The 27,750-nt window shown below is 39.5% G+C and overlaps 1 protein-coding gene across 6 annotated transcripts in view; it reads right to left on the bottom strand.

Moving 5' to 3' along the window:
* The window catches only part of LOC126299604 (protein seele), an 86,415-nt gene that overhangs the window by 56,888 nt on the left and 1,777 nt on the right, over positions 1–27,750 (bottom strand). The window contains exons 2-3 of one of the 6 annotated variants that reach the window (XM_049991631.1): positions 26,567–26,621; positions 25,372–25,473 (exon numbers count right to left, since the gene is read on the bottom strand). The exons of 1 other annotated variant lie outside the window; for it this stretch is intronic. In XM_049991631.1, coding sequence (XP_049847588.1) covers positions 25,372–25,406 — 35 coding nt within the window. In that variant the 5' untranslated portion in view covers positions 25,407–25,473; positions 26,567–26,621. The remainder of the gene's footprint in view (positions 1–25,371; positions 25,474–26,566; positions 26,622–27,750) is intronic. 4 more of the 6 variants (XM_049991635.1, XM_049991632.1, XM_049991636.1 and 1 more) reach the window with 4 other exon arrangements.

Genomic DNA, 27,750 nt, shown 5'->3' with positions numbered 1-27,750 from the left:
TATTGGGCTAACAATTTTTTCATTGCTAACTTATAAAGGTAATGTGAAACATTAATTGTCTTTCTTCTCTACAAACATATGGCCTCAACATATGGCATCCTGAGTGTTCCTTAGCAAACTCACATGTTCCAGCATGTTACAAATCATTGAACCATTACGTAACTGTTGTCCCTGATGGGGAAAGGCCACCATAAGCTGCATCCAATATGGCTTTTATCTCATCACACATTTCATCGTTCCAAAGCAAATGCATATCACTGAATGATACTGTGCTTTTCCCATCTCTCTCCTAAAACCAAGTAGCCCAACTTACTGAAATGGCTGTAAAATCTAGACTGCTTATAAATCAATGTTGATTAATATTCTGCCACTGCTTAACATATGGCAGCATGTGATAATACAATAATTTTAGCTAGCAACAACACTTGTATTCAAAGATTGGTTATTAAATTGTCCTTGTCTTTGTGATTTAGATAAATCACTTCATGTAAATGTTTTGCCAAGACAGCACTAATGTCCTTTCCTGGTCTTATCTAACTGAATTACATGTTTGTCTATAATAATTTTGTCATCAAATGGACATTAACTTAGGCCTTCTTCATGCCCTCCTTTCCTCTAGAATAAAAAAAATTCACAAAGGGGAATAGCAGATGCTGAGATAGGGTCTAACTGATGTCAGTAATGAACATTTCAGTATGTCCCTAGCAGCAAAATCTGTGTATGTTTATTGAGAAATAAGAACTGGAATATAGTAGCTCAGCTTATCGTCTTGCACTCTTTTTCAAAGCACACACAAAAAAACAATTACATTGCTCCAAACCTGTGACTGCCACTCCAGAGCTTCTGCTATAAGGTGAGCTTTTATGTTACTCACTTTATTGTATAATTTCTACATGCAACTACTGAGCATCACATTCTGTCAGAAAATTATTTAACTCTCATATGATTGATCAATCAGTATTGATGGTGAATTTTTACTAAAACAACTCTTAGACAAACATATGAATGTAGGTATTCCTCAGGGTAGTGTAGCGAGTCAAATTCTGTTCGTAATGTAGGTTTATCAATGACTTTCCAGACAGTGTAAGACAGGGAGAAAAAGTTAGTTTTGTTAATGACAGCAAAATCATTATCAGAGATGAAAGCAAAAGCAAATTAAATCAACACATATGTCTATGATTAGGCAGTAACTAATAAGTTAACGTTGAACATAAGGAAAACAAACGTTATGCATTTCAGCATAAAGAGGAGAATTAAGTCTGTCAATGAAGCATAGGTGATAAATCCACAGATTTTGTAATTAACACAAAGTTTTTAAGGATGAATATTGATTGTCAGCTGCCATGGAATGAACACAAAGATACTTGCAAAAAGAATGTCATCTGCATGTTATGCTCTTAGAATGTTAGCATCAGTTCATAACAGCCAATGTCTTGTGGTGATGTACTATGCCTATGTACACTCAGTTTTTAGCTACAGTGTTGTGTAAAGGGCAGGCTGCTACTCACTACGTAGATGAGATGTTTAGTCACAGTCAGGCACAATTAAAAAGCTTCTTCTAAAGTGGAAACACAGAAACACACATTCACAAATCACACACACGAGCAATGCCTCTGCCTACTATGGCCAGACACTCAGTCACCAGAGACAGCCATTACATGCGTGTGATTTGTGCTTGTGTGAATGTGTGTGTGTTTTCTCCTTCAGTTTTGGCTGATAGCTAATATGTACAGAAGTCTTTTCTTTGTTCCTGTTTGTCACTCAGTGTCTCCTCTATATGGTAAGCAGCGATCAGTCCTTTTCACAATATTGTAGCTAAAAATTGAGTACATGTAGGCATAGTACCTCACAAGATATTGGCTGTTACAAACGTGTTACCACTCTAAGAGCATAACATGCTTATGACTTTCTTGCCAAAATTCTTTTCTGGGGATTGAAGGCACACAACAGAGACACAGTCTTAACTGCAGAAAAGGGTCATAAGAATAATAACTGGAAACAGTAGTCAGGCGCATTGTAAAGAGCTACTTAAAAAAGGCATACTTACTGCACCAAGTGATTACAAGTACATCTAGAAACCTGTGGTGCACACCAAGGAAAACATTATTAAATACTTCACTATTAGTTCTACACAAAATAATGGAACAAGAATAAATTTGGGATTACATTTGCCTAGGAAATGTGGTAGAAAAGTTCTGGTAAAATATAAATACTTTTGGATTAGAGGTGACTGCTCACTGAAAAGCAGAAGCATTCAGTTGCCAATAGGCTTAGCAAATGAGACAGTGCATCTGTTAGGAGACTGACCTCATATTCCAGACAGTGGAGTTGCTCTGTCCAGCCATCCCGATTTGGATTTTCTAGCTCAGTAAGGCAAACACTAGGACGGTTCCTTAATGAAGGCCACGGTCAATCACCTGACCTATCCTCATAGACTACCTGTCCTATTCTTATAAAGTATGTTATATATGCCGCCTGTTGTGTATTTTAAACTACTGACTTGCACTGTATTACCTTGACAAGTCCTATATCATTGTGAGATGATCCTTGGATGAATAAAGATAAATAAATAAATAGTAAGATAGCTCTGCAGCTAAGCAATAGACACACAGTGGAATTTCTAATTCCCTACAGATTCATCAAGAGCAATTTATGGTATTAATTCATGAGTGTTACAAATTTCCAGTTAAGAGACAAGTAACAATTACACAAATGGTCAATGAATTTATCAGTGTGTGTGTGTACTTTGTTGCTATTGATTCCTCTTTTCAAAAAGATATATTGCAACAATGCCATGAACATAAGACACAGAAACTATACTTTTCCACACAGAACACCTTTGACTGGTGCCCAACACTTATTTTAACTGTGTGGTTTCAAGACTTAAAAATGCCTAGTCAAAAATTTCCTAACTGAAAAGTTTTTGGCAACATAAATTTTTTCCACAATAATATTCTCACTCTCTTCAGCTATATTTGTTGTAATCGCAATTCCTTTAGAAAAGTGAGCTGCTAATCAAATGGTACTGGACTTGTTTACTTGTCTTACAGGTTTTCATAATCACTTCTGGTATGATCTGGAATGATTCCCAATCTACAGTTATGAAACGCACAGTATTTTTGAGAGCTGTCTGTGGTTGGAAAATTAATACTATGGTGGTCTGATACGGCAAATCCAGGAAAACTGTTTTTGCAACACTTTGTATCACCAGCTTTTGTTTTATTTAGGATGTAAAGTAGCCTGTGTGTAAGCATTACATTCTTGTGCTAATTAAATAGCAATGTATTGAACTAACTCCATGGCTGAATGCCCAAAATCTGAATGCTGCACAGAATTTGCAAAGCATATATGATTTCTGTCTTCAGTGACAAGTATTTTAATGTTTAGATGGCTGTCACATTGTCAAACTTATCATTTCCATTTTGAAAGTCCCTCGAAATGGCATCCGCCTGTTCTCCAGCCATCTCACTAATCAGAATTTATTTGATTTCGTGTAATGCTTGAAAACTAGATAATGATCTCGGTCATCACCAGAAATGACCCACAAACACATCTGTATATAAGACATCAAATTATATCTGGTCATTTTAAACTTGAAGTTCAAAAGATGGATTAACATTGCTATACTCCCTGATTTTACAAGTTGCTAAATTTATTTATTTTTTGCTAAATTTATTTCTCACATTGAGCTGCTGTGACAATATTTGTGACAGACTTTTTTTATCAGTCCTATGACTGGTTTGATGCAGTCCACCACCAATTTCTCTCCAGTACCAAACTCGTCATCTCAGAATAGCACTTGCAGCCTATGTCTTCAATTACTTTCTGGATGTATGCCAATTTGATCTCTGTGTTCCTCTAGAGTTTGTAACCTCTACAGCTCCCTCTAGTACCATGTCAGTTATTCACTGATGTGTTAACAAATGTCCTACCATCCTTCTCCTTCTCCTTGTCTATATTTTCCACATATATCTTTCCTCACTGATTCTACAGACAACCTCCTCATTCCTAATTTTCAACATTTTTCTGTAGCACCTTATCTCAAATGCTTCTATTCTCTTTTGTTCCAGTTTTCTCTCAGTCATACAATGCTGTGCTACAAACATATATTCTCAGAAATTTCTTCCTAAAATTAAGACCTATGTTTGATACTACTAACTTCTCTTGGCCAGAAATGACCTTTTGGTCAGTACTAGTCTGCTTTTTATGACCTCCTTGCTCTGCCTGTCATGGGTTATTTTGCTGCCTAGGTAGCAAAATTCTTTAACTTTATCTACTTCATAATCACCAATTCTGATGTTAAGTCTCTGTTGTTCTCATCTCTGCTACTTCTCTCTCCTTTCATCTTTCTTTGATTTACTCTCAATCCACATTCTGTACCCGTCAGACTGTTCATTACATTCAACAGATCCTACAATTCTTCTTCACTTTCACTGAGGATAGCAATTTCATCGGCAAATCTTAACATTGATGTCCTACCACCTTGAATTTTAATCCCGCTCTTGAATCTTTCTTTTATTTCCGTCGTTGCTTTATTGACGTATAGATTGAACAGCAGGGGTTAAAGACTACATCCCTATCTTACACCCTTTTTAATCCATACACTTTGTTCTTGATCTCCCACTCTTATTGTTTCTTGTACACGTTGTACATCACCTGTCTTTCCCTAACACTTACCCCTATTTTTCTCACAATTTCGAACATCTTGCACCATTTTACATTGTTGAATGCTTTTTCCAGGTCAACAGATCCTATGCATATGTCTTGATTTTTCCTTCAGTCTTGCTTCCGTTATCAACTGCAACATCAGAACTGCCTTTCTTGTGTCTTTAGCTTCCCTAAATCAAACTGATCATCATCTAACAGATCCTCAATTTACTTTTCCATCCTTCTGTACATTATTCTTGTCAGTAACTTAGCTGCATGAGCTGTTAATCTGATTGTGAAGTAATTCTACCACTTGTCAGCTCTTGCAGTCTTGAGAGTTGTGTGGATGATGTTTTTCCTAAAGTCTGATGGTATATCGCCAGTCTCATACATTCTACACATCAATGTGAATTGTTATTTTGTTGCCACTTCCCCCAAAGATTTTAGAAATTCTGATGGAATGTTATCTACACCTTTTGCCTTATTTGATTTTAAGTCATCCAAATCTCTTCTAAATTCTGATTCTAATACTGGATCCTCTCTCTCTTCCCCCTCATAACGGCCCTCAGTGTACTCTTTCCACCTATCTGCTCTGTCCTCTGCATTTAACAGTGGAAGTCCCATTGCACTCTTAATGTTACTGTCCTTGCTTTTGATTTCATAGAAAGTTGTTTTGACTTTTCTATATACTGAGTCAGCCCTTCTGATATCATTTCTTTTTTGATTTCTTCATTTTTTCATGTAGCCATTTCACCTTAGCTTACCTGCAATTGCTGTTCATTTCATTCCTAAGTGACTTGCATTTCTGTATTCCTGAATTTCGCCTGAACATTTTTATACTTCCTACTTTCATCAATCACCCGAAGTATTTCTTCTTTTACCCACAGTTTCTTCACAATTATCTCCCTTGTACCTACGTTTTTCTCTCCAACTTCAGCGATTCCCTTTTTCGCTTCAACTAAACTGCTTACTGAGCTATTCAGTATCACAGTATATATAGCCTCAGAGAACTTCAAGTGCATCTCTTCTTTCCTTAGTACTCCCTTATCCCACTTCTTTGTGCATTGATTCTTCCCAACTAGTCTCAAACTTCAGCCTGCTTCTTATCATTACCCAATTGTGATCTGAGTCTACATGTCTCCTCCCCTTTTGATTCTTGAACAGAGTATTCGCTATTACTAGCTGAAATTCGCAGCAGAAATCAATTAGTCTTTTTCCTCCTTAATTTCCAGTACCAAGTCAATATCTTCCCATAACACTTTCTTCTACTCCTTGCCTACAGCTGCATTCAAATCCTCCATGACTATTAGATTTTTATCTCCCTTTACATAGTGAATTACCCATTCAGTATCCTCATATACTTCCTCTGTCTCTTCATCTTCTGGTGCTACATCGGCATTTATATCTGAACTATTATTTTTGGTGTTTGTTTGCTGTCGATTCTGATGAGAACAGTCCTGTTACTGAATTGTTCACAGTAACTCACTCTCCTTTCTGCCTTCCTATTCCTAACAAATCCTCCTTCCATTATACCATTCTTTGCTGTAGTGGACATTACTCTATACTTGCCTAACCAGAAATTCTTGTCTTCTTTCCATTTAACTTCACTGGTCCCCACTGTACCTAGGCTGAGGCTCAGCATTTTCCTTTTCAGATTTTCTAGCTTCCCTAACATTTTCAGGCTTCTTACATTCCATGCCTGGACTCGTAGAATATTATCCTTTCAGTGGTTATTTAATCCTTTTCTCAAGGTCATCTCCACCTTGGCAAATGGGGGACTAGTCTGGAATTATCTGCCAATGGAGAGATCATCAAGAACTTTTACCGTTATAAACGATGTGTCCTGCAGATATATGTTGTGTGTCTTTAACACAGTAGTTTCCATTGCCTTGTGCATCCTCATGACTTAAGTCATTGCTGATTCTTCTGCCTCTTATGGACAGTTACCCACTCAAGGGAAAGAGTGTGTCTTGATTGGCAGAATGAGGGTTACTTCTTAAGCCAGAAGTCTTCAGCTACAATTACCGATGATTTTTATTCAAAATTTAAGCAGTGCAGGGTTCGAACCCACAACCAAGAACATTCTGATTACTAATCAAAGACACTACCCCTAGATCTCGGTGCACATAAACATTTTATGTAATAGTTGTGAGTATCTATTTCATGAAACATCTGTCTGCCTTGATAGCTCAGTGGTCAGCATAGCATAATACCATGCAAGGCGACTGGGTTCGATTCCCGACTGGGTTGCAGATTTTCTCCACTCAGGGACTGGGTATTGTGTTGTCTTCTTCATAATATCATCCTCATTGACTCACAAGTCACTGAAGTGGCATCAACTAAAAAAGACTTTCTCCAGGAAACTGGACAATCCGACGGGAGGTCCTAGCCACATGACATTTCATTTCATGAAACATCTGAAATGTTTGTCATAAGGATAAGATGGAGGGGAGAAACTTTTTTCAAGTTGCCTGGTAACCAATTTAAGTTTTTTAATGAAAATGGATGGTGAGGATTTAAGACAGATTCTGCACGTTGTAGAGCTCAAATAAGCTTTACATATGCAAAGAGCTCTAAATTAGACTACCTCCCAAATATCTACATAAATTTTTAGCTCTTCCCAGCCCTTCCTCCCTCCCTCCTCAATGCTCACAGAAAAAGTTGAGGAGTCTGTTAGAGAAAGACATGCACGAAAATAACACACCATTCTCTCTTTTCACTTTATCTGTTCATGGGTATGGAGCATGAAAAGCAACACCAAGTGCTAATTCATGTGCCTCATTGTATGTCTCTCTAATCACTTCTTTAGGATACTACTTCTAGAATACAATGCTGGATTATTAAGTTATGAGTTCTTCAAGCAACTTGAGTTATCAACATGTAAAATGTCCATTTAGTGGTCAACTTCACAGAGGGTTTACCCCGCTCCAGTAATCTTTTAGTGAAGTGCCTACTATCTGTTCATAATGAAACAATAGAGCAGGTAAAAGAAATAAAGTTTTTTAGAATATGAACAGACAGCTCACTAAAAGGGAATGCACACAATGATAAGCTACTTAACAGAAAGGGCAGCTTTCACTATGCCTTAGGAGTAATCTGTTAAAGATGTGACTTAATTGCATGTAGATAAGTTTATTTTGCTCTAGTGAATTGAATTATATCTTACAGTATACCTCTTTGGGGTTATGTTTTTATGTTTCACAAATGAATCTTACAGATAATAGGAAAAGTATCACCCCACACCACTTTAAAACCAATATTCGACACATTAAAATATTTTACTAGTTCAGAGCCATTTATGTTCTTGATAAAGTCACATTCGTAAAAGTAGTAGTAGTAGTACTAATAGCAATAGTAGTAGCAATAATAATAATAATCTGCTTCTCTTCTAATAAAACAATAATATTCATTTCCACCACATTTGATCCCACAATAATATCCACCTAACAAGCCACAGGCTTGGCAAATGTAGCAGTAGTTTGAGATATAGGGAGAGCTTACTTTATAATAAAATGTCAACGATATTCAGGTAAGTCAGAGTAAGATTACACACCGTCTGTCCATCTATGGACAACACCTGAAGCATTAAAACCACAATCTTAACTTTTCTCTATTTTTTATTAATCCAGTCTCCAAACTTTTTGGACTGAAAGGATGAATTAAATTGTTTTGCATGTAGCACATTTGTATGTATGTATTTATTTATTTATTGATAAGATAGATCTGAGACAAAACAGCTGTTCTGATCCTGCTACATGTAATTACTTCATGATGCCATACATTATAATGTGTTTTAAATGTTAATACCAATAAATAATCATTTTACTTCACATGGTCATTCTATTTTGTATGTTTTAATGGATACTGTGAGGTATTTCTGTCACTTCATTGTTTCATATGTTATTTTAATTATGGGGAGTCAAAGAGAATCTTTGCCCTCTCTCTTTGCATAAAATCATATATGTAAAACTAAACTTCATTTCTCTGTTAACTGACCACAACTTCATCCTCTCCCTGCAGTATCAAACTGTGAAAGTATTAGAAATGTACACTGTGATAGTATTAAAAATACTAGCCATTAAGTTCAATTTTGAAAATCTGAGCTGCCACTTCTCCTTTGAGTAGCTTTTCAGTCATCCACACAAGCTCAAGTGGACCATGTTTCAGTCAATCCATCAGAATAATTCCTTAGTTGTGTTGGAGTTTGAAAGTAGGTCCGAATTCTGATCAGCATTTGTCTGCTATCATTTTGGTTTTCTGGGGGCTTCCTAAATCTTGACAGTAAACACTGGGTTGATTCCTTTGCCGAAGCTAAAGTTAATATTGTTCCTCATCTCAGTCCATCCATCTCTAATGTCATTGTTCAACAATGAACAATAAACTCCAATCTTCCTCCCAAATGTTTCATTTCATTAAAATGCTGTCATTTGGCTGCAAAGTGCTTTGTAATGAATGTTTTGACTTGAAGCCACTACACACTTTGCAAGGAGTGGTTTCTATTATGACAGGTTAGTAGAGAGTGAATGCTCAGTTGTAGAGGACAACCTTATTGTGTTGGTGAAGGTTTCACTATCCTTGAACTGGGGACAGACCAAGAGGTTGTCACTTGCTTGGACAGGTGAAATTTGGACCTATTAATATGTTATGTACACTAAGCTTTACATGGAGCATTCAATGAAAATTTGACAAGAGTGTATCTGCCAAAAGTATTATGGAGTGACAGACAGGCAAAATAAACTATTATCTTAAATAAACCACTAATGACAACAGTAACATCTTATAATGAGTACATATCTGAAATGGCAAATGTCATCAATAAAGACAGCCATTCTGCCCATAACCCTGTCCTCTCTAGTACAATGTTTTAATGAAAAGCATGTAGGTAATTTTAACATCTATTTCTTGCTGACACTTTCACATCCTGTTCTAGAAATGTAAATTGCTCCAGAATCTATTTATGCTCCATTGGAATGTGTGATTTACCTCGTCGTTTGGTTTGACTGAGTTTTGTCCTTTACTTTCTCTCTGCTAAGAGATGGTGATTCTCAGATAGAAGTAGGTGCAATAAATGATATCCTGATGCTTTCAATGGTGGCTTTAACTGGGTAAAAGTTTTGTTTATTTATACGGGGTATATCATAACAGTGAAAAATGACATATGTTAAAGCATACAATATTAGGAGAAAAAGTTCCAGTAAACTTTGATCTGCAAAGAAGCTGTTTGCAAGATAACTAAAAAAAAAGTACAACTATGAGCTGCTACTGACTTCAGTATGAAATGTGCTAGTGGTGGAAATGTAGCTGTGAGGGCATGTCATGAGCTGTGTCTGGGTAGCTCAGTTGGTGGAATATTTGCTCATGAAAGGCAGAGGTTCCAGGTTTGATTCCTGTTCTGACACAAAGTTTTAACCTTACAGAAAATTTCCATGGGCACTTCACCACAGTTAAATTCATTCTGAAAACAATCTCCTAAGCTGTGACTAAGTCATATTCTTTCTCCCAGGAGTTCTATTCCTGCACAGTATTAGGGAAACCTTCTTTGACATTTGGAAGATGGGAGATAGATACTGGAAAAAGTAAAGTTCGGAAGGTGGGTCGTGCCTGTATAGCTCAGTGGGTTGAGCATTTTCCCATGAAATGCAAAGGTGAGTCCCAATCTGGTAGATGATTTTAATCTGCACAAAGTTTAAAATCAGGGCAGACTCCACTGCAGAGTACAATTTATTCTGGCAACAATTGTGTATTTATATTTTTATTTGTAATTCTGCAAGCTCTTGCATATTCCAAGATTCTTGGAAAGCCCATTTGTAATGTTGTCCATTTTCGGTCCTTCTATACTTGGTCAATATGCAAACAAGTTTGATTTTATGATGAATCCTAACAGTTGGTAGAGTAAAGTTTGTTTTGAAATTAGTAGAAAAATGGATTGTCAATACCCAAAACTGATAATTTTTTTTTTTTTTTTTTTTTTTTTTTTTTTTTTTTTTTTTTTTACAAAAATGTCAACTACAAAACCTTAAATTTGCATTTTTGAGAAGAGAAAACTACACCCACATGACAGATTCTAACATACAAACAGCAAACCAATGGAAAATTAACATTGCAATTAAAAAGCCCAAGGACAGAAATACATGTTTCCAAGGTTAGTCAACACTCCAAAAGCTGTCATTACTAAACAACAAACACAACAACAAATCAATGGAAACCTCTTGCACGGGAACTTCAAAACTAACTGTTCTTCCAAGTAGAATCTCACCAAGTTATTTAAAACAAAATGCTCCATAGATCTATTTAAACTAATGAACAATTTGAATTCCCACCAAATCTTTCAGAAGCCCTGAACCTCTCAGTATTCCCTGACACTTCCCTCATTTTTTCCAGGTGAAATTATATTACAAGTTTTCCCATTTGAAGAGGAATGAGAACTTGCTGGTTCTCCTGATTGGTTGGTTGGTTGGTTTGTTTAAAGACGGGAGAAGGGACCAGACTACAAGGTCATTGGTCCCTTGTTCCTAATAAAACAATGCCACAAGTGCGAGAATAAAACCAAAGAAACATATAACACAAAACAGAAAGAACAGAAAAGCCAAAAGGGGAGGCAACGAACACTAAATGGAATAGAAGATGACAAGAAAACAACAGAGAGACACTAGAAACAGAAGAGAGTAAAACATGAAAGCAGATTACAGTGGCTGGCCAACCACAAGGATAAAAAGGGAAAGACAGCCACTCTGCAATACATTAAAACCTCCACCCTAAAAGCACTATGGTGGAGAACACAGAGGGACAAAGGACATGCACTAAAACTTACATCGAAGTATAAAACCCATTCTCACAGATAAAACATAAAAACTAAAGCTGCTGTGGAGGCACTGTCGCCCAACACTGGAGGTACGGTGCTGGGGAAGTTAAAAGTCTGCCGCAGAGCAGCTAAAAGTGGGCAGTCCAGCAAGAGGCGGACGACTGTCATTTGGGAGCCACAGTGACACTGGGGTAGGTCCTCGCGACAGAGGAGGTATCCATGTGTTAGCCACATATGGCCAATGCGAAGCGGCAGAGGACAATTGATTCCTGCGGTGTAAGACAGAACACAGGTCAGCTTTGGAGATGCCTATCTCCAGAAGCAGTTTCCGAGTCACCTGTTTGGCCAGCCTGTTGGCAAGTTCATTGCCGGGGATTCCGACGTGTCCTGGGGTCCACACAAACACCATAGAACGGCGGGACTGTTCCACGGAATAGATGGCCCCTGAATGGATGCTACCAGAGGGTGGCAAAGGTAGCACTAGTCGATAGCTTGTAGGCTCCTCAATGCGTCAGTACACGGCATGAGCGGATGTACTCAAGAGCATGAGATATGGCCGCCAGCTCTGCAGTGAAAACACTGCAGCCAACTGGCAAGGAGTGCTGTTCAGTATGTCCTCCATGAACATATGCGAAGCCTACATGACCATCAGCCATTGAGCTGTCGGTGTAAACCACTTCAGAGCCCCAGAACACGTCAAGAATCGAGAGGAAGTGACAGCGGAGAGCGGCGGGGTTAACGGAGTCCTTAGGGTCATGCAAAAGGTCCAGACAAAGCTGCCACCAGGGAGTACACCAATGACGCGGACGTGAAAGGACCGCAAGTAGAGGTGGTAAAGGGAAGGACTCCAGTTCTGAGAGAAAAGACTGCATGCGAACCGCAATTGTTAGCCCCGATCTGGGCCGCCGATGCGGCAGATGGACTGCAGCGGGTGGGAAAAGGAGATGGTAATTCGGATGTTCAGGGGAACTATGAACATGTGCTGTGTAACTGGCAAGCAGTTGCGCACGTCTGATCTGCAGTGGAGGGAGCAAGTGGAAGTTTTGCATACAAATCGGAAGTGGTCCCCGGAGAATCCACTCATACAATGTGGCAAGGATACAATGTCGCCAAGTCGTGTTGTATGCTTTACTTAAGTCAAAAAAGATGGCAATCAGCTGTTGCTGTCTGGAAAAGGCTGTTTGGACAGCAGACTCAATGGACACAAGATTATTAATGGTAGAGCGGCCCTGGTGGAAGCTGCCCTGACATGGAACCAGCAAGCCACGTGACTCCAGGACCCAACCCAACTGCCAACATACCATACATTCCAGCAGCTTAGAAAGAACATTGGTGAGGCTGATGGGCCGATAGCTATATACATCAAGTGGGTTTTTACCGTGTTTGAGCACCAGAATGGTGGTGCTCTCCCGCCATTGGGATGGAAAGACGCCACCTCACCAGATCTGGTTGAAGTTGACGAGAAGATGTTGCTTGTAGTCAGATGTGAGAGTTTTAATTATCTGGCTGTGGATGCGATCAGGCCCAGAAGCTGTGTCGGGGCAATGTGCAGGGGCACTGAGAGGCTCCCACTCTGTAAATGGGGCATTATAGGATTCACTGCAGTGTGTAGTGAATGAGAGGACATTCCCTTCCAGCCGCCGTTTGAGTGTGCGAAAGGCTGGGGGTAATACTCTGATGCAGAGGCTCAAGCAAAGTGCTCGGCAATTGCGTAAGCATCGGTAGATAACATGCCATTTATGGTAACACCGGGAACACCTGTTGGGGTCTGGTACCCGAAAACACGTTTGATCTTTGCCCAGACTTGGAGGTGATGTATGGCATCCAAAGGTCAAGCTGTAACTCTCCCAACACTCCTACTTCTGTCGTTTGATAATTTGGCGAACGCAGGCATGGAGCCGTTTAAATGTTATAAGGTGCTCCAGGGAAGGGTGCCGATTATGCTGTTGTATGACTTGTCGAGACTCCTTAATTGCTTCAGCAACTTCCGGCGACCATCAAGGGACTGCCTTACACATCGGGCACCCTAAAGAGCGAGGGACCGCATTTTCTGCCGAAGAAACAAAATTGTTGTAGTCACCTGCTCAACTATCACATTGATGTTACCGTGTGGGGGAGACTCAACGGTGACAGCAGAGGTGAAAGTTTCCCAGTCAGCCTTGTTTGAAGCCCATCTGGGCAGGTGTCCATGGTCCTGACAGGAAGATGAGGAAGTGGTTACTACAACACAGGTCGTCATGTGCTCTCCAGTGGATAGATGAGAGAAGTCCTGGGCTGCAAATTGATAAATCAGTGACTGAGTAACTAACAAGAGCCACACTGAAATGTGTGGCAGCCCCAGCATTTAGGAGGCAGAGATCAAATTGTGACAGTAAAGTTTCGACATCTCTACTTCAGTCAGTAAGCATGGTACCACCCCACAAGGGGTAATGGGCATTAAAATCTCCCAGAAGTAGGAAAGGTTTAAGGAGTTGATCAAACAGGGCAGCTAATACAATCAGGGATATTGCACAATCTGGAGGAAGATATACATTGCACACAATTATTTCCTGTGTCGCCCTTATTATGACAGCCACAGCTTCAAGAGGGGTTTGAAGGGACACACGTTCACTACAGACCCAGTTTAGGACATAAACACAAACTTCACCTGACACTCGATTATAGTCACTAGGGTTCCTGTAATATCCCTTATAGGCATGGAGGGCAGGGGTCCACATTGCTGGGAATCAGGTTTCCTGGAGGGCAATGCAGATAGCAGGTGTAAAGCTTAACAGTTTCCATAGCTCAGCCAGGTGGTGGAAAGAACAGCCGTAATTCCTCTGTAGAACGACATCGTGAGACTGGGAAGGCATGGAACATTCAATGAGGCAGTTTACACCTTAGAGTCACCTGCTGCCACTGATTTATTGCCTGAAAAGCCTATATCCATTGTGTCAGAGGGTCTGGCGAGACCTAGGTACTCAGCAGATGCCAAAATCTCCCCCCCCCCCCCCTCCCCATCCTCAGCCGCAGAGTTAGTAGGTAGCGGTGGTGTGGGTGCCACCACAATTTCCTTGGTCTTAGGGGTTTTCTTTTTGTATTTATCTCGCTCCTCCTTGGATTTCCCTGGCTGGGAGGACTTCACTGGCTCAGTATCTGGGACTGAGGATGAGCGTGAAGCAGTACAACCAGCTGCTTTTGGGTTCTTCAGCCACTGGCACGTGTCATCTTTTTACTAGAAGAAACCTGGGAAGGGAGTGACGCAAGGGACCCCTTCTAGCGAGAGAAGCCAAAGAAGGCTTTAGTTTCTCTGGGAACGGACGTCCTTGATGGTTGAGGGGAGGGGGGGGGGCGGGTTACTCCCGGAGTAGGTGGTGCAGGAGCAACAGGGAGGGAAATGACCCCACCATCAGGGGGGCTCTGAGAGGTGGTGATGTTCGGCAGAGCTGATCGTGCCAGAACTGTTGTAGCAGCGATGTCACACGCACAAAATGCAGGCATTCAAATTTTCCCTTAACATTGGTGTAGGTCGGTTGGTCCAGGGTTTTGTACTCCATGATTTTCCTTTCTTATTGGAGAATCCTGCAGTCAGGTGAGAAAGGCGAAAGGTGCTCTCTGCAGTTGACACAGATGGGAGGCGGAGCACATGGAGTATTGGGATGTGATGGGTGCCCACAATCTCGGCATTTGACGCTGGAAGTACAGCAGGAAGACATATGGCCAAACTTCCAGCACTTAAAGCACAGCATCGGGGGAGGGATAGAGGGCTTTAGATCGCACCGGTAGACCATCGCCTTGACCGTCTCGAGCAATGTATCACTCTCAAAGGCCAAGATGAAGGCACTGGTGCCAACCTGATTATCCTTCGGACCTCGGTGGACCCGCTGGACGAAATTTACACCTTGCCACTCTAAATTGGCATGCAGCTTACCGTCGGACTGCAAAAGAAGGTCTCTGTGAAATACGATACCTTGGACCATATTTAAGCTCTTATGGGGCGTGATGGTTACAGAAACACCCCCCAGCTTGTCACAAGCGAGTAACTCCCGTGACTGGGCAAATGATGCTGTTTTGATCAAGACTGACCCAGATCTCATTTTGGACAAGGCCTCCACCTCCCCAAACTTGTCCTCTAAATGATCAACAAAAAACTGAGGTTTCATCGTCATGAAAGATTCCCCATCAGATCTAGAACATACAAGATACCAGGGCAAATAAGCTCTGCTGCCATCCTTAGCCTGGCGTTCCTCCAATGGTGCGGCCAGAGTTTGGGGTCGTATTTCTGTATATTGAATTGAGCTTGTGATTGCTTAGAGAGAGCTGGTGTTTCACCACCAGCAAGAGATGATGGACTACGCCTCATCGCATGTCATCCACCCTGATGACACCCACTCTGACCAGGGGCCCTCCCCACAGGTGCCACCCAGGCACAGCAAAGGACTGGCTACTGCACTGGATATCAGGTGCAAAAAAGTCCATGGTCATCGTCGACACAAATCGACACAGCATAGTGCATGGTGAAAAACGCACCCAAGAAGGTGTCCTAACCCAAAAGATTTAGAATAGGCAGGACTGCAATGCTACGATGAGAAAGTGGGCTAAAGATCTCAATGCACGATGGACATGATGCACCTTGTAAGGCGCCCTTCCTCAATTGGCTCGCTCTTCGGGAAAATTTTGAAGAATGGAGGTCAAACCCTACAGGGGACCATCACATAAAGGCCTAAAAGTCCTTTTCGTCACCTTGTAAGAGACGCAGGAGGAGGGTTCTCCTGAGAAAGGTTCAACATCTACATGTTAATTTTATTGCCAGACACTATCACTTTGACCTGTTCATATCCGGCCATCACTTCAGCTACCAGAGAGGATTGTTGGGAGGTGACTAATTACTTAGCATAAGTGTTTTTTTTTCCATATGCAATTGCAGATGTTGATAGCTTGGTCACTTGACCGTGTTTGTGTTGAGACACTGACATTTAGTGCCAGTTTTCAACTATTGCTGTGAAGAAAGTAGGTAATAAAGGTAGTTCCAAAGTTTTAAATACTTTTTGAATTGCAGTGAATGGATTACGTGTAGTAACTTTGATTCCTTGAATGATACATTTTCAGCAGTGTAAATGGGACATTTGTGATTACATTCTGGGTGTCTGATGCAAAGGAAATGGCAGGTGTAGTCTTCTGGCTCTGAGAGGTGATGATGTTAGGCAGAGCTGATGGTGCCAGAACTGTTGCAGCGGCAATGTCACATGCACAAAATGCAGGCATTCAAATTTTCCCTTAACATCAGTGTAGGTCGGTTGGTCCAGGGTTTTGTACTCCACGATTTTCGTTTCTTTTTGGAGAATCCTGCAGTCAGGTGAGCAAGGCAGTTTCATGTGTGGAGTTGCCACATTTTCTGCATGATATCTAATGCTTAACGCCAAAGTGGTATGCCTAAGAAGAAAAGTTTAAGTTAATGGCTTGTTGATGACAAGATCATTAGAGATAGACCCAAGCTCCGACTGGGAAAAGAAATTGGTTTTGTTGACTTCAAAAGAAGCATCTTTGCATTTGCATTAAGTGAATCAAGCAAACCACAGACTTGAATCACTATCTTCCCAAACGCAAGTCCAATATCTGACTAATGTGCCACTTCACTCCAGAGCATGATGTGCTCACATTACATTAATACTTGTTCCATAGATCATGAATATGACATTTTGTAGTTATGTGGAACATGTCAGTTTAATATAAGTTTCCTTTCCACAATATAGCTTGCTTTTTTGAGTTACTACTTCATATCTTTAAATTCATCTATTGAGCAGAACGAGTTGTTACTCAGAAATTCTTTTAATTTGTTAGTAAATGTTGGTTGGCTATCTGACAGACTTTTAATGCTATTTGGCAAATATTTTTGTGGCAGCATAATTCAGCTAGTTCTGTGCCAATGTCAGTTTTAACCCAGAACACTGTAGATCATCCTTTCTTTTAGTGTTGTAGCTATACACTTTGCTATTATTTTTGAACTGGGATGGGTTATCAATAACAATTTTCATGAGTGAATATATGTGTGAAATTTTTAGCAATGCTTGGATTAGGACAGAGTTGTTATAAAAATATATCTCAATATAATCTGGCAATCCAGGCAAATCAAATGTTAGTACGAACGCCAGTCTATTCTCTAAATCTCGATTCACTTGCTTCAATATGTTACTTATTTCTACTTCTGCTTACCATGTCAGTTACTTTCAATTCATTGATATTTGCTGTCATTATATTGCAAAATGTGATTGCACCTTTAAAATAATTGTGTTCTACTTTTCAGAGAGAACAGGATATCGGCTAGATTACCAACATTCCTTGACCACATTGTTGCAAAAGCTATTGCTCTTTCTTGTGATTAAGTACAATTTCACAGCCTTTGGCAGTTCCAGTGTTACAGATATTTTGTTCAAGCACTATATGGACATAAAATGTGAGCAGCTTATGAAACATGCCTTCCACCCTTTTTATTACGTACACCAATTTTGTATAATAGGCCATTTTCTGTTACTACAGTTATCTTTTGATTATGTCACAGTGTTATCAGAAGAGCTCAATGACCTGACCTTGGTGCTCGCTGTCTGTCCATTCAAACTATTGTGAGTTCATCTGTTTGAATAAAGAATATCTATTTTCCCTATGAGCAGTTTGCAAAACATACTTAGACAAAGTCCTGCACATCCAATATAAGAGTGATTCACACACCATCATGACAACTGCCCACTCCATCAACATACAGTAGAACTTGGTGTTGCTCTCTTCTTCTTCTTCTTCTATTTTTTTTTTTTTTTTTTTTTTTTTTTTTTACAGTGAATGTTTAAGGAAACAGTATTGTGAAAAAATAAAAACTTCAAGTGAAAGTTTTCACTGCATGATTTTTTTTGTGAAAGTCTATCACTAGAATAATGCCTCAAATCACTTTGTTCAACTTTTGGTAATCGTCTTCAGACAAGGGTGTTCGCAATCTGTTTGTAGAACTTAATCATGGTAACACTTCCATCTGTAACGTATTTGGATGTCATTCCAAGAAACATTGGTGATGTGTGCAACATAATTCACAATGCCTGGAATGTAACTTAGCACTAGAAATAAGAGTCATTAGGAGACTGAAGTAATTATGATTTTGAACAAAAATTTAACTCTGAAAAAGATCTGTTCCTGATGCATTCTGCTCAATTTAAAACTAGCTCAAAAACAGGCTTGTGTCAGTGTAAGGAACTACTAAAAAATAACAAAGAAATGAAAAATATACACACATCATCATAATAGGAGCTGAGACTCTGATACATCTGTACAAGCTGGAAATCATAGACAACGGTCAAAAGTGTTGCATCTTTCTTCACTGTGACAATGACAGCTGTCTCACATAATATGCTCGGTCATAATCAAGGAAATGTCGCCCATTTCCTGCAAGTGAGCTTTTATTGGATAGTGACTTGATAAGTAACCCAACAGCCAGTGTAACCATGGCACCACACTAACACTTGCAAAATGAGCTCGCCTGCTGTATGTGTGGGACGGGCGTGACCTTTTAATGATGGGAGTCCAGAAAGGGGTGAAAGCATTTTATGAAGTGCTGAAAATATACTTTTCGTGCAGATGATGTGTAATGGCACATATATCACACAGAAATAGAACATGGGTTTTGCATTAGCACATTTTAAAGTCTCTCCTCTTCAAATCTGGCAATAGAGTTGCAACAACTACATAGACTATTCACATGTATACTTTGCACCACACACTGCATATCTTTAAGATTGGCAGCAGCGATAGGGGACATTAAGCAAAACTGTAGCACCTGAGCTTTCTTTCAAATTTACACTTCACACAATATACAGAAATTCACTGTGCTGACTTCTAAATGATATAATGTCAGCTGGGAAAATAAACTCACTATTTCACATCTTTGTTTCTCTCATCAAGCCTAAAATAACATTCTGATAGTGGTGAGCATCTAAAGTGTGGCTTGTAACAAAAACATTAAACAATAACAGCAATTGTGACAAATTTTGTCATTATATTTTAATTCACCACGTTCATCAGTTTTTGCTTTTTTCTGGGTGAGCACAAAGCAAACATCTCTCAAAAACACATTTTTTTATGTATAATTTATGGTCATAGCATGTTGGAAAATAGTTCTATTACCTTGTACCAGATATCAATTTCAATTTTTGATGAGCTTCTACTTGCTGTTACATACTGATGAAATTCATTAGCTCAAATTATTGTACAAACATGGTATTGTACATTTAATTTCCTTCACTTGTACAGATTTTATACAATGTATTGGAGACGACTGAAATTTTTAATCATATATGCCGATTACATGTATTTTACTCATATTTTGGAGGGTTTTAACATTTTCCTCAATTCTGCATTTTCCTCAGTTTTGCTGTTTTTCAAGCCAGACCGCACGAAAACAAAAAATAGGGGTTTCACTGTACACGTTTCCCAGAGCACTCATCAGCAGGAAGCAGCAAACACCAAGAGAGGGAAAGACATGTCATGAGTTCCACAATGTCCAACACAGCCACTGCTTATTGTAGCTAGTCTGATGCAAGTATTTAGCACAATTCTGACTTCTTCCGCCACATACTTGACACTCCAAAGTACATAAAATAGTGGATTACCATTACATTGCATTGACACTTCTCTGTTAAATCACCTGTCTCTAACACATTTACTGTGAGTCCTGTTTACTGTATGGGTAAAGTGATACCTTCTCACAAGCGTACTGTGAGAGCAAGACAGAGAAACCAAAAAACTATGAACATTGATCTCACTGATGCAAGACACTTCTCTCCCTGCTTTTGTCTTCTGACATTGGCAGTAAGTCGAATATACAAAGCATTGATCTGACAGAAATTGACTGTGACAATATTATGCAGTGCCAATAGTTGAATACTGTGCAGAAATTTCCTCCAAGAAGACTCCTACTGATATATTTACACACCATTACACTAATACTTATACAGCTTGTATCCAACAGTAAAAGAAATATCTAACGACCTTACAAGTGCAAGTACAAGCGCGCGCGCACCCACCCACCCACCCACACACGTGTGTGTGTGTGTGTGTGTGTGTGTGTGTGTGTGTGTGTGTGTGTAAAAATTGCAATTCTCTTCAGCACCTTCATTTCACACTCACTGTCCAAACGGGTGGGAAGACTTCTGCGGCTGCCTTTTATTTACCTTTTAAGTGGGATTCACCCAATCTTGAGAGCTGCCACAATGCTTGGTCAGACTGTTGACAGTATAGCATTCAGTTCACCTTGCTCACTACCAACTTAAGCAATTCGCTTTCAAGCAATCCAATGATTAACAAGTGGAGCCAGTTTCTGAGACCTGACTTAAGAGTAAGTGACTAAACTCCTATTCATTCAGTAGTGTCTGTGGGGGCACAATAAAAGACCAGTTGTGAGTAACAACTGTATAACACTGTTCACAGGTATGCTCTGTCATATGGTGCAAGTCTTAATTCTTCTGAGAGTACAAGGCTCTCAACAATTTGCCCCCATGAAGCAGAGACCCAAAGAAAATGGTATTCTAAAATCGCAACAAATAAGTGATCTACATAAAAGCTGTGTAATGGACAGTTCAGAACTTTACTACATAAAGGTCAGATAGCATTACTGCATTGTACTTATGAAACAATTCACAAACTGCTTTCAAGTTAGTTATGAGGGTGAGAGGTGAGGTGGGGAGGAGTGGGGTGGAGAATGCCTCATTTACAAAGCTGGATACTACTATTCTTAGATCTCTTCCCACTTGGGTTGTCCTTTCACAAGAGCATCGGATTCTGTGGTTTTCCAGAATCACTTAAGGTAAATGTCAAGATGGTTCCCTTGAAAAAAATGAAGTCCTTTCCCAATTTAAGCTTTTGCTCCACCTCTAAAGATACAGGCTGAAAAGTACTTAAACCGACAAACTCTGGGAGGTTGTAGGGGACATCTAAACAAATATTTTCCCCTAATGTAATTTTTTCCTATGAGGAGTATTTAAACAGGTAGAGGAAGATTTCTCTGGCAGCAAATCAATTAAACCAACAAACACCTTTCCATTTTTATAACCAAGAGACAACACATTAACACAACCCAATTTCAATTACAGTAGATTTTCAAACATGCCTCCATTGACATGTAAACAAAGATTACACCATCGAATCATGTTCTGTCTGACACGGGCAAAAACCCCAGGAGTATCCTGAATTGTTCCTGCTGCTACTACTATCCGGGCAACCAGATCCTCTTCCGATGTAACAGGAGCTGTGTAAACAAGGTTGTGCATATCCCCCCCCCCCCCCCCCCCAAAATAAAGTGCAGAGGAGACATATCTGGGGATCGAGCAGGCCATGGTACAAGACCACATCTGCCAATCCAAGTTTCTGGGAACCGTCGGTCCAGGAATCGACGCACACAACGACTGAAACGTGCCGGTGCCCCGTAGTGTTGGAACCACATGCATTGTCTTGTAGGGAGCAGGATGTCTTCCAGAAATTCTGGCAATGCTCTGGTGAGAAAATTGTAATAGTGCCTGTCATTGAATGGCCTAGGTAGCAGATACGGCACAATTAAACAGTCTCGACAACACCGAGCCACACATTAGTGAAGAACCGCACTTGATGAGAGCTACTAACTGTGGCATATGGGTTAGCCTCACTCCAAACATGCGATGCATGTTGAAGACTCCATCACACCTGAACGTTGCTTCATCGGTAAACAACACAGAGGATGGAAATGTAGGATTCATTTCACACTGTTCCAGGTACCACTGAAAAAACTATGCTCTGGGTGGATAATCAAATGGTTCCAGGTTGTGGACACGCAGTATGTGAAATGAATGTAACAATTGCTCTCAAAGGACTGTTCCTACATTTGTCTGATTCGTCCCCATGTTACATGCAATTGCACAAGTGCTGTTTGAAGGATCCCGCTCCATATGCTGCAAGACAGAACTCAAATTGCAGCGTTCTTACTGTGCGATGGTGTCCCTGTCCAGATAATCTGCTAAATGACCCGGTCTCACGCAGACATTTGTACACAGCAGCAAAGGTCGTATGATGCGGGATACGGCGATTAGGATATTGTTGAAACTTCCTGGCAGATTAAAACTGTGTGCCCGACTGAGACACGAACTCGGGACCTTTGCCTTTCGTGGGCAAGTGCTCTACCATCTGAGCTACCAAAGCACGACACACACTCGGTCCTCACAGCCAGTATCTCGTCTCCTAACTAACCAAACCTTACAGAAGCTCTCCTGCTAACCTAGCAGAAATAGCACTCCTGAAAGAAAGGATACTGTGGAGACATGGCTTAGCCACAGCCTGGGGGTTGTTTCCAGAATGAGATTTTCACTCTGCAGCGGAGTGTGCACTGATATGAAACTTCCTGGCACATTAAAACTGTGGCTAAGCCATGTCTCCACAGTATCCTTTCTTTCAGGAGTGCTAGTTCTGCAAGGTTAGCACGAGAGCTTCTGTAAAGTTTGGAAGGTAGGTGACGAGATACTGGCAGAAGTAAAGCTGTGAGGACCGGGCACGAGTCATGCTTCGGTAGCTCAGATGGTAGAGCACTTGTCCGCGCAAGGCAAAGGTCCCGAGTTCGAGTCTCGGTCGGGCACATAGTTTTAATCTGCCAGGAAGTTTCATATCAGTGCACACTCCGTTGCAGAGTGAAAATCTCATTCTAGGATATTGTTGTTGATAAACCCACTGTGCAGCTCGGCCGTTGTGGTGCGCTACGTAGTATGCAGCAACCATATCAGTGAACTCACTCCAGGTGTATTGCTCCATTAGTAAAAAGAGACAATGCACTACTACACTAGTGGACAACAGTTGCCTACAACTGAAGATTGTAATACGTCCTCTAACAACTTAAGAGCATTATACGGCCTCAGTTTAAATAATCCTCATAGGAAAAAATGACATTAGGGAAAAACTCCCAGATTTTGTCAGTTTAAATACTTTTCACCCTGTATAGTGGGATGATGAACCACAGTCTTCCTTTTATCCTCCCTCCCCTACTTTCCACTGAAATGACAAGAGTGTGCTGGGTAATGAATTTATTGGGGGCCTGCTACTTCTCTTGAGAATAGTTCAAGTCCCATGTTTTTTGAAAAGCCAATTTTGCCCTCTCTTTCTTGATTTGTAATTAATGGTGCAATGCTTGATCATTATTGTCTACTTGTATGGACATAACCACGATTTGCAATAAATCCTATGCCATTTTCTGATCAAATGGAGGAACTACAGAATTTACTCCAAGTCTACTATTGTTTGACACAGACACAGAACCACATACAGTGTGTCCCAGGACACATGGTCAATATTCAGGGATATGACAAGGATGACTACTTGAAGCAAAAAAGGCTAGTAAACATGGGATCTAAAATGCATACCTTAAGAGCTATCAGCACTTATTCATCTTTGCTACTGTGAAACACATCTCTTCTACCGAAGAAATGCTTGTAACTCTTAAGGCAGGCATTATAGAACTCATGTTCTCTAGAGTTTTTTTGCTTCAAATGATACCAGATTTCTCATTTAAAACAAGTCCTTGAAATTTTCACTAAATAAGCAGATATTATCTTTCAAATGACTTCGCACAATAAAAACAAATCAATGACAATTGGTAAAACCAATTCTATATATGGTTACTGTCCTGTGCGTTAAACCCAAAACAGATTTTTTTCTACACAGCCAACATATACACAAATGTTTTGTAAACAAATTCTTTGTTGAACGAGTTGCATTTATCAGTATTTTGCCAATGAACAGCTGTCTTCCACACACTTTACCCATGGCTGAAAATATCTGATAATTCCATACATATCCACATGCATTGTTTGTTGAGAGGATTTGTAAGACAAAATTGAATACAGATACAAATTATCAAACCTGCTGTCAAAAGCTACTAGTAATTGACTGTAAATATAAAGCTTCATGTCCTGTTTGTGATACGACCATTAAAATACTAGTTTCAACAGGCTTTACTAGGCATGGTCTTATTAGAGGTGGTATGGTTTTGCTTTCCTGCAACTTTTGAACAGTCTTACCCAGCCAACTGTACAGGTGCCAACAGTTTATCGTGGGCTCTCAACCACGGAACAGCTTTGCGTATTTCACACTAACAAATCACTGCCAGAGGTAAAAGAAGTAAAAAGTGATACAAAGAAACCTACCACCAACCAATGTTTGAATGTCAGACCTTTGAAGTTGTAGTCTTGACATCCACATTTTTCAAAACTATTTTGATACATTCTATACAAGTGATAAAACAATTTAGACAATCACGTCACAGGAGCAATAATATAATGTACATTGCAAAGCATTAATATTTCAGTATTCATTATAAATGTTTTCTACGAAACTTACAGGCATTCTTGAGTGAGCTCATATCTTTAGCACTACTCAACATATATGTGCATGTAGGGTGCATGTTCATAGTTTGCCAGGCACTGCAGATATCAGATATGACACGATTATGCTCAAGACACTCAAATGTTGGTACAGTCAGACTGACACCTTCGTATAATATTTAGGTTCTGGTGGTAAAGTGTGTCAGGGCATTTCTCTTCTATTTAGTTCAATTCTGGACATTTCCACATTGCAGTGATTTTTGAAATAGTTTGGGAATGTAGACTGAAGTCATTACTGTCAATGTGGCTACTCTGCAAGAAATGTTCTGACAGCGCAGTTTAGAAGCTGGTTTATAACATTTAAAAACTCAAAACAAATTAGAGCATTAGAGATTTATGGACAAGGCTTTGTATGGTTTCAGTATTATCTGGGCAGTAAAACACTTGAGTTAACAGGAAATGAACCAGAATCTAAGTGGATTACTGTGATTAGGTATGTTACTTGGGATCCCTTACTACGGACAATTCTTTTCCTGGTAAATATCAATGACATGTCTACAACTATACCTGACAGCTGATTTGTTTGCAGGTGGTACAGGCATAATTGTTACATTTTCAGGTCAGGATCTGAACAACATACCAGAAGCAACATTTGGTTCACAGCTCCCTCTGAAAAGAAGAGTACATAATTCTGCTTGTGGTGACATGCAGCTCTCTAACAATACTAGTGCAAGTAGTAAAGTACAAGATGTGAGATTTACAGGAATGGTGATAGATGAAACTCTTATGGCAGACACATTTTCAGGAATACCTGCAGAAGCTGAATGCTGGCACCTTTCTAAATAGGAAAATATTCAGTCAGCACCAGTAATGCACTAAAGCTTGTTTAATTTTCATTCTGTGTTGTCATACAGGATAATATTTTAAGGGCAACTCAATTTAGATACAAATATCATCATGACCACAAGGTTATAATAACAACATATGTGGTGAGCCAATCAGTTTTCACAAAAGTTTAGCACAGTTAATGACATATTGTACATTTTCAAATGCAGTTAAAGATTACTCTCCCTTGATAAACTGACACTCTGCACTGATGCTTCAGGTCAACTTATTTGCCTCTAAGTAATTTTTGTTTAGTGCATTGTAAGTAATGTAGAATTCAAGTTCATTTACCTGACACAGTAATTTAATTTGGGTTTTTTGACATCATTTCAGAGAAATGATGGGATGGTTTCTTCTAACACGTCATGACATATACTTCGTCTAAATCTTGCCCATTATTAAGCTTTACAACAAGGACTAAATTCTTATGCTGAAAGACTTATTATTATTATTATTATTATTATTTTCATACTGGCATTTCATATTACAATGTTTTGATACTTCTTTTTCTTTCCTTGTAAAAGTTTTTTATATGAAGTAGTCCTATCTTCATGTGTAATTGATATAAATCAAATTTAATGCATAAAAACTTCTTCTCCCATATAAAAACTGTAACTTGGCACTTGGCAGAGGTGTTAGCACAAGCAAGCAAACCCTGTGTTGCACAAAGGTTACTCTCAAAGAGGAGGAAACACACAAAACTAACATGTAACATGTGCTCTGCATTTTTATGAAAGCAGAGGGGACACACAGAAAAATGATACCCTCAGTGACTTTGTATAGTCAAAACTGAACTCTTATTACCACATATTAACAAAACACTACTATACATTTCAACTATGAACTGTATGGTTTGATTACCAAGGCTGATACTAACCAGAAGCAAGTCAATACTGGCTGACATCTACTGATTCCTCAGCTCCCAGCACTACCTGTAAGAAGTGCCAAGTCACAAGGCTCATTTAGAACACTACATGTACCTTGCAAGATACTGTACATTTTTAGCAGTTCAACATAAAACACTGACTGTTCATGCAGTTTAGACACTGTATTGGATTTTCTTCTTGTTTTATAGTAGTTTCAACATGGTACAGTGAATTGATGTACAGTAGGAAAAGGCAGCATACAATGTGACACATCAGCCAATAGAATCATTCTGATGATTATGTCCAACATGTGTGTTACAGAGGTTTTGCTATCACCCAGTGTTGAATTTTTATAGGGAGTGAATGTTTGAAGAGATGGCTGAAAGCATATATTGAGTCTTCATGTGGAGTATGTCCTAGTGTTGCTAGCTGCTACATGAGAGCAGCTGAAACATGATTTTGACGTTGTTTATTGGACCTTCAAAGAGCAGATCAGTTTGATGCATATAAAGCTAACATTTTTCTATTCTATTTGACCATTTTATAGGTCTTTTCAGAGAAATTTAGATTTTTAATTCATGTTGAGGTTGAAAAACAAACTGAATTTTTGTTCTACTAATATTTGTACTGTATATTACAAAACAGTTTTCAGCTTGTTATACCATATCAGAACATAATACAAAAACTGGTTTGAAGTAAGCAAATATTTGTGAAACTAAAACCCAGTATGCATTTCAACTTTAAATATGAAATTGTTCTGCCAAGAAGTGACAGAAAAATCCATAAATAAGAGGTTGGAATTTCTCTGCCATAAGAACAACTGTAATTTTTCCAAAACATCATTGGACACTTTAGTGTCCTTTACCTATTTTTTAGTACATTTACCTATTTTGGTGAGGTAAAACATTTCTGCTTCAGTGAGAAAAGGGCTCTCTCTCTCTCTCTCTCTCTCTCTCTCTCTCTCTCTCTCTCTCTCGCCCAGTATGGAATATTGTTGCCTTTCCAAACTGAGAAATATGTCACATGGCCTTCAGTTCAAAACAAAATATACATTCATAATAACTAAGCAATGTACTGAACATAAGAAGCGCCAATTTAAAAGTGTTTACCCCTTCACCTCCAAGAATATTGTCTTTCATTGCAATGTACCCCCTAAAAGCTATAAAAATGTTTTCATGCTGTTTTATTGCATTCT

The sequence above is a fragment of the Schistocerca gregaria genome, chromosome X, assembly GCF_023897955.1.
Source record: "Schistocerca gregaria isolate iqSchGreg1 chromosome X, iqSchGreg1.2, whole genome shotgun sequence".
Lineage (NCBI taxonomy): Eukaryota > Metazoa > Arthropoda > Insecta > Orthoptera > Acrididae > Schistocerca > Schistocerca gregaria.
Note: the sequence above shows the minus strand (reverse complement) of the source record. Positions and strands in the feature narration are given on the sequence as shown.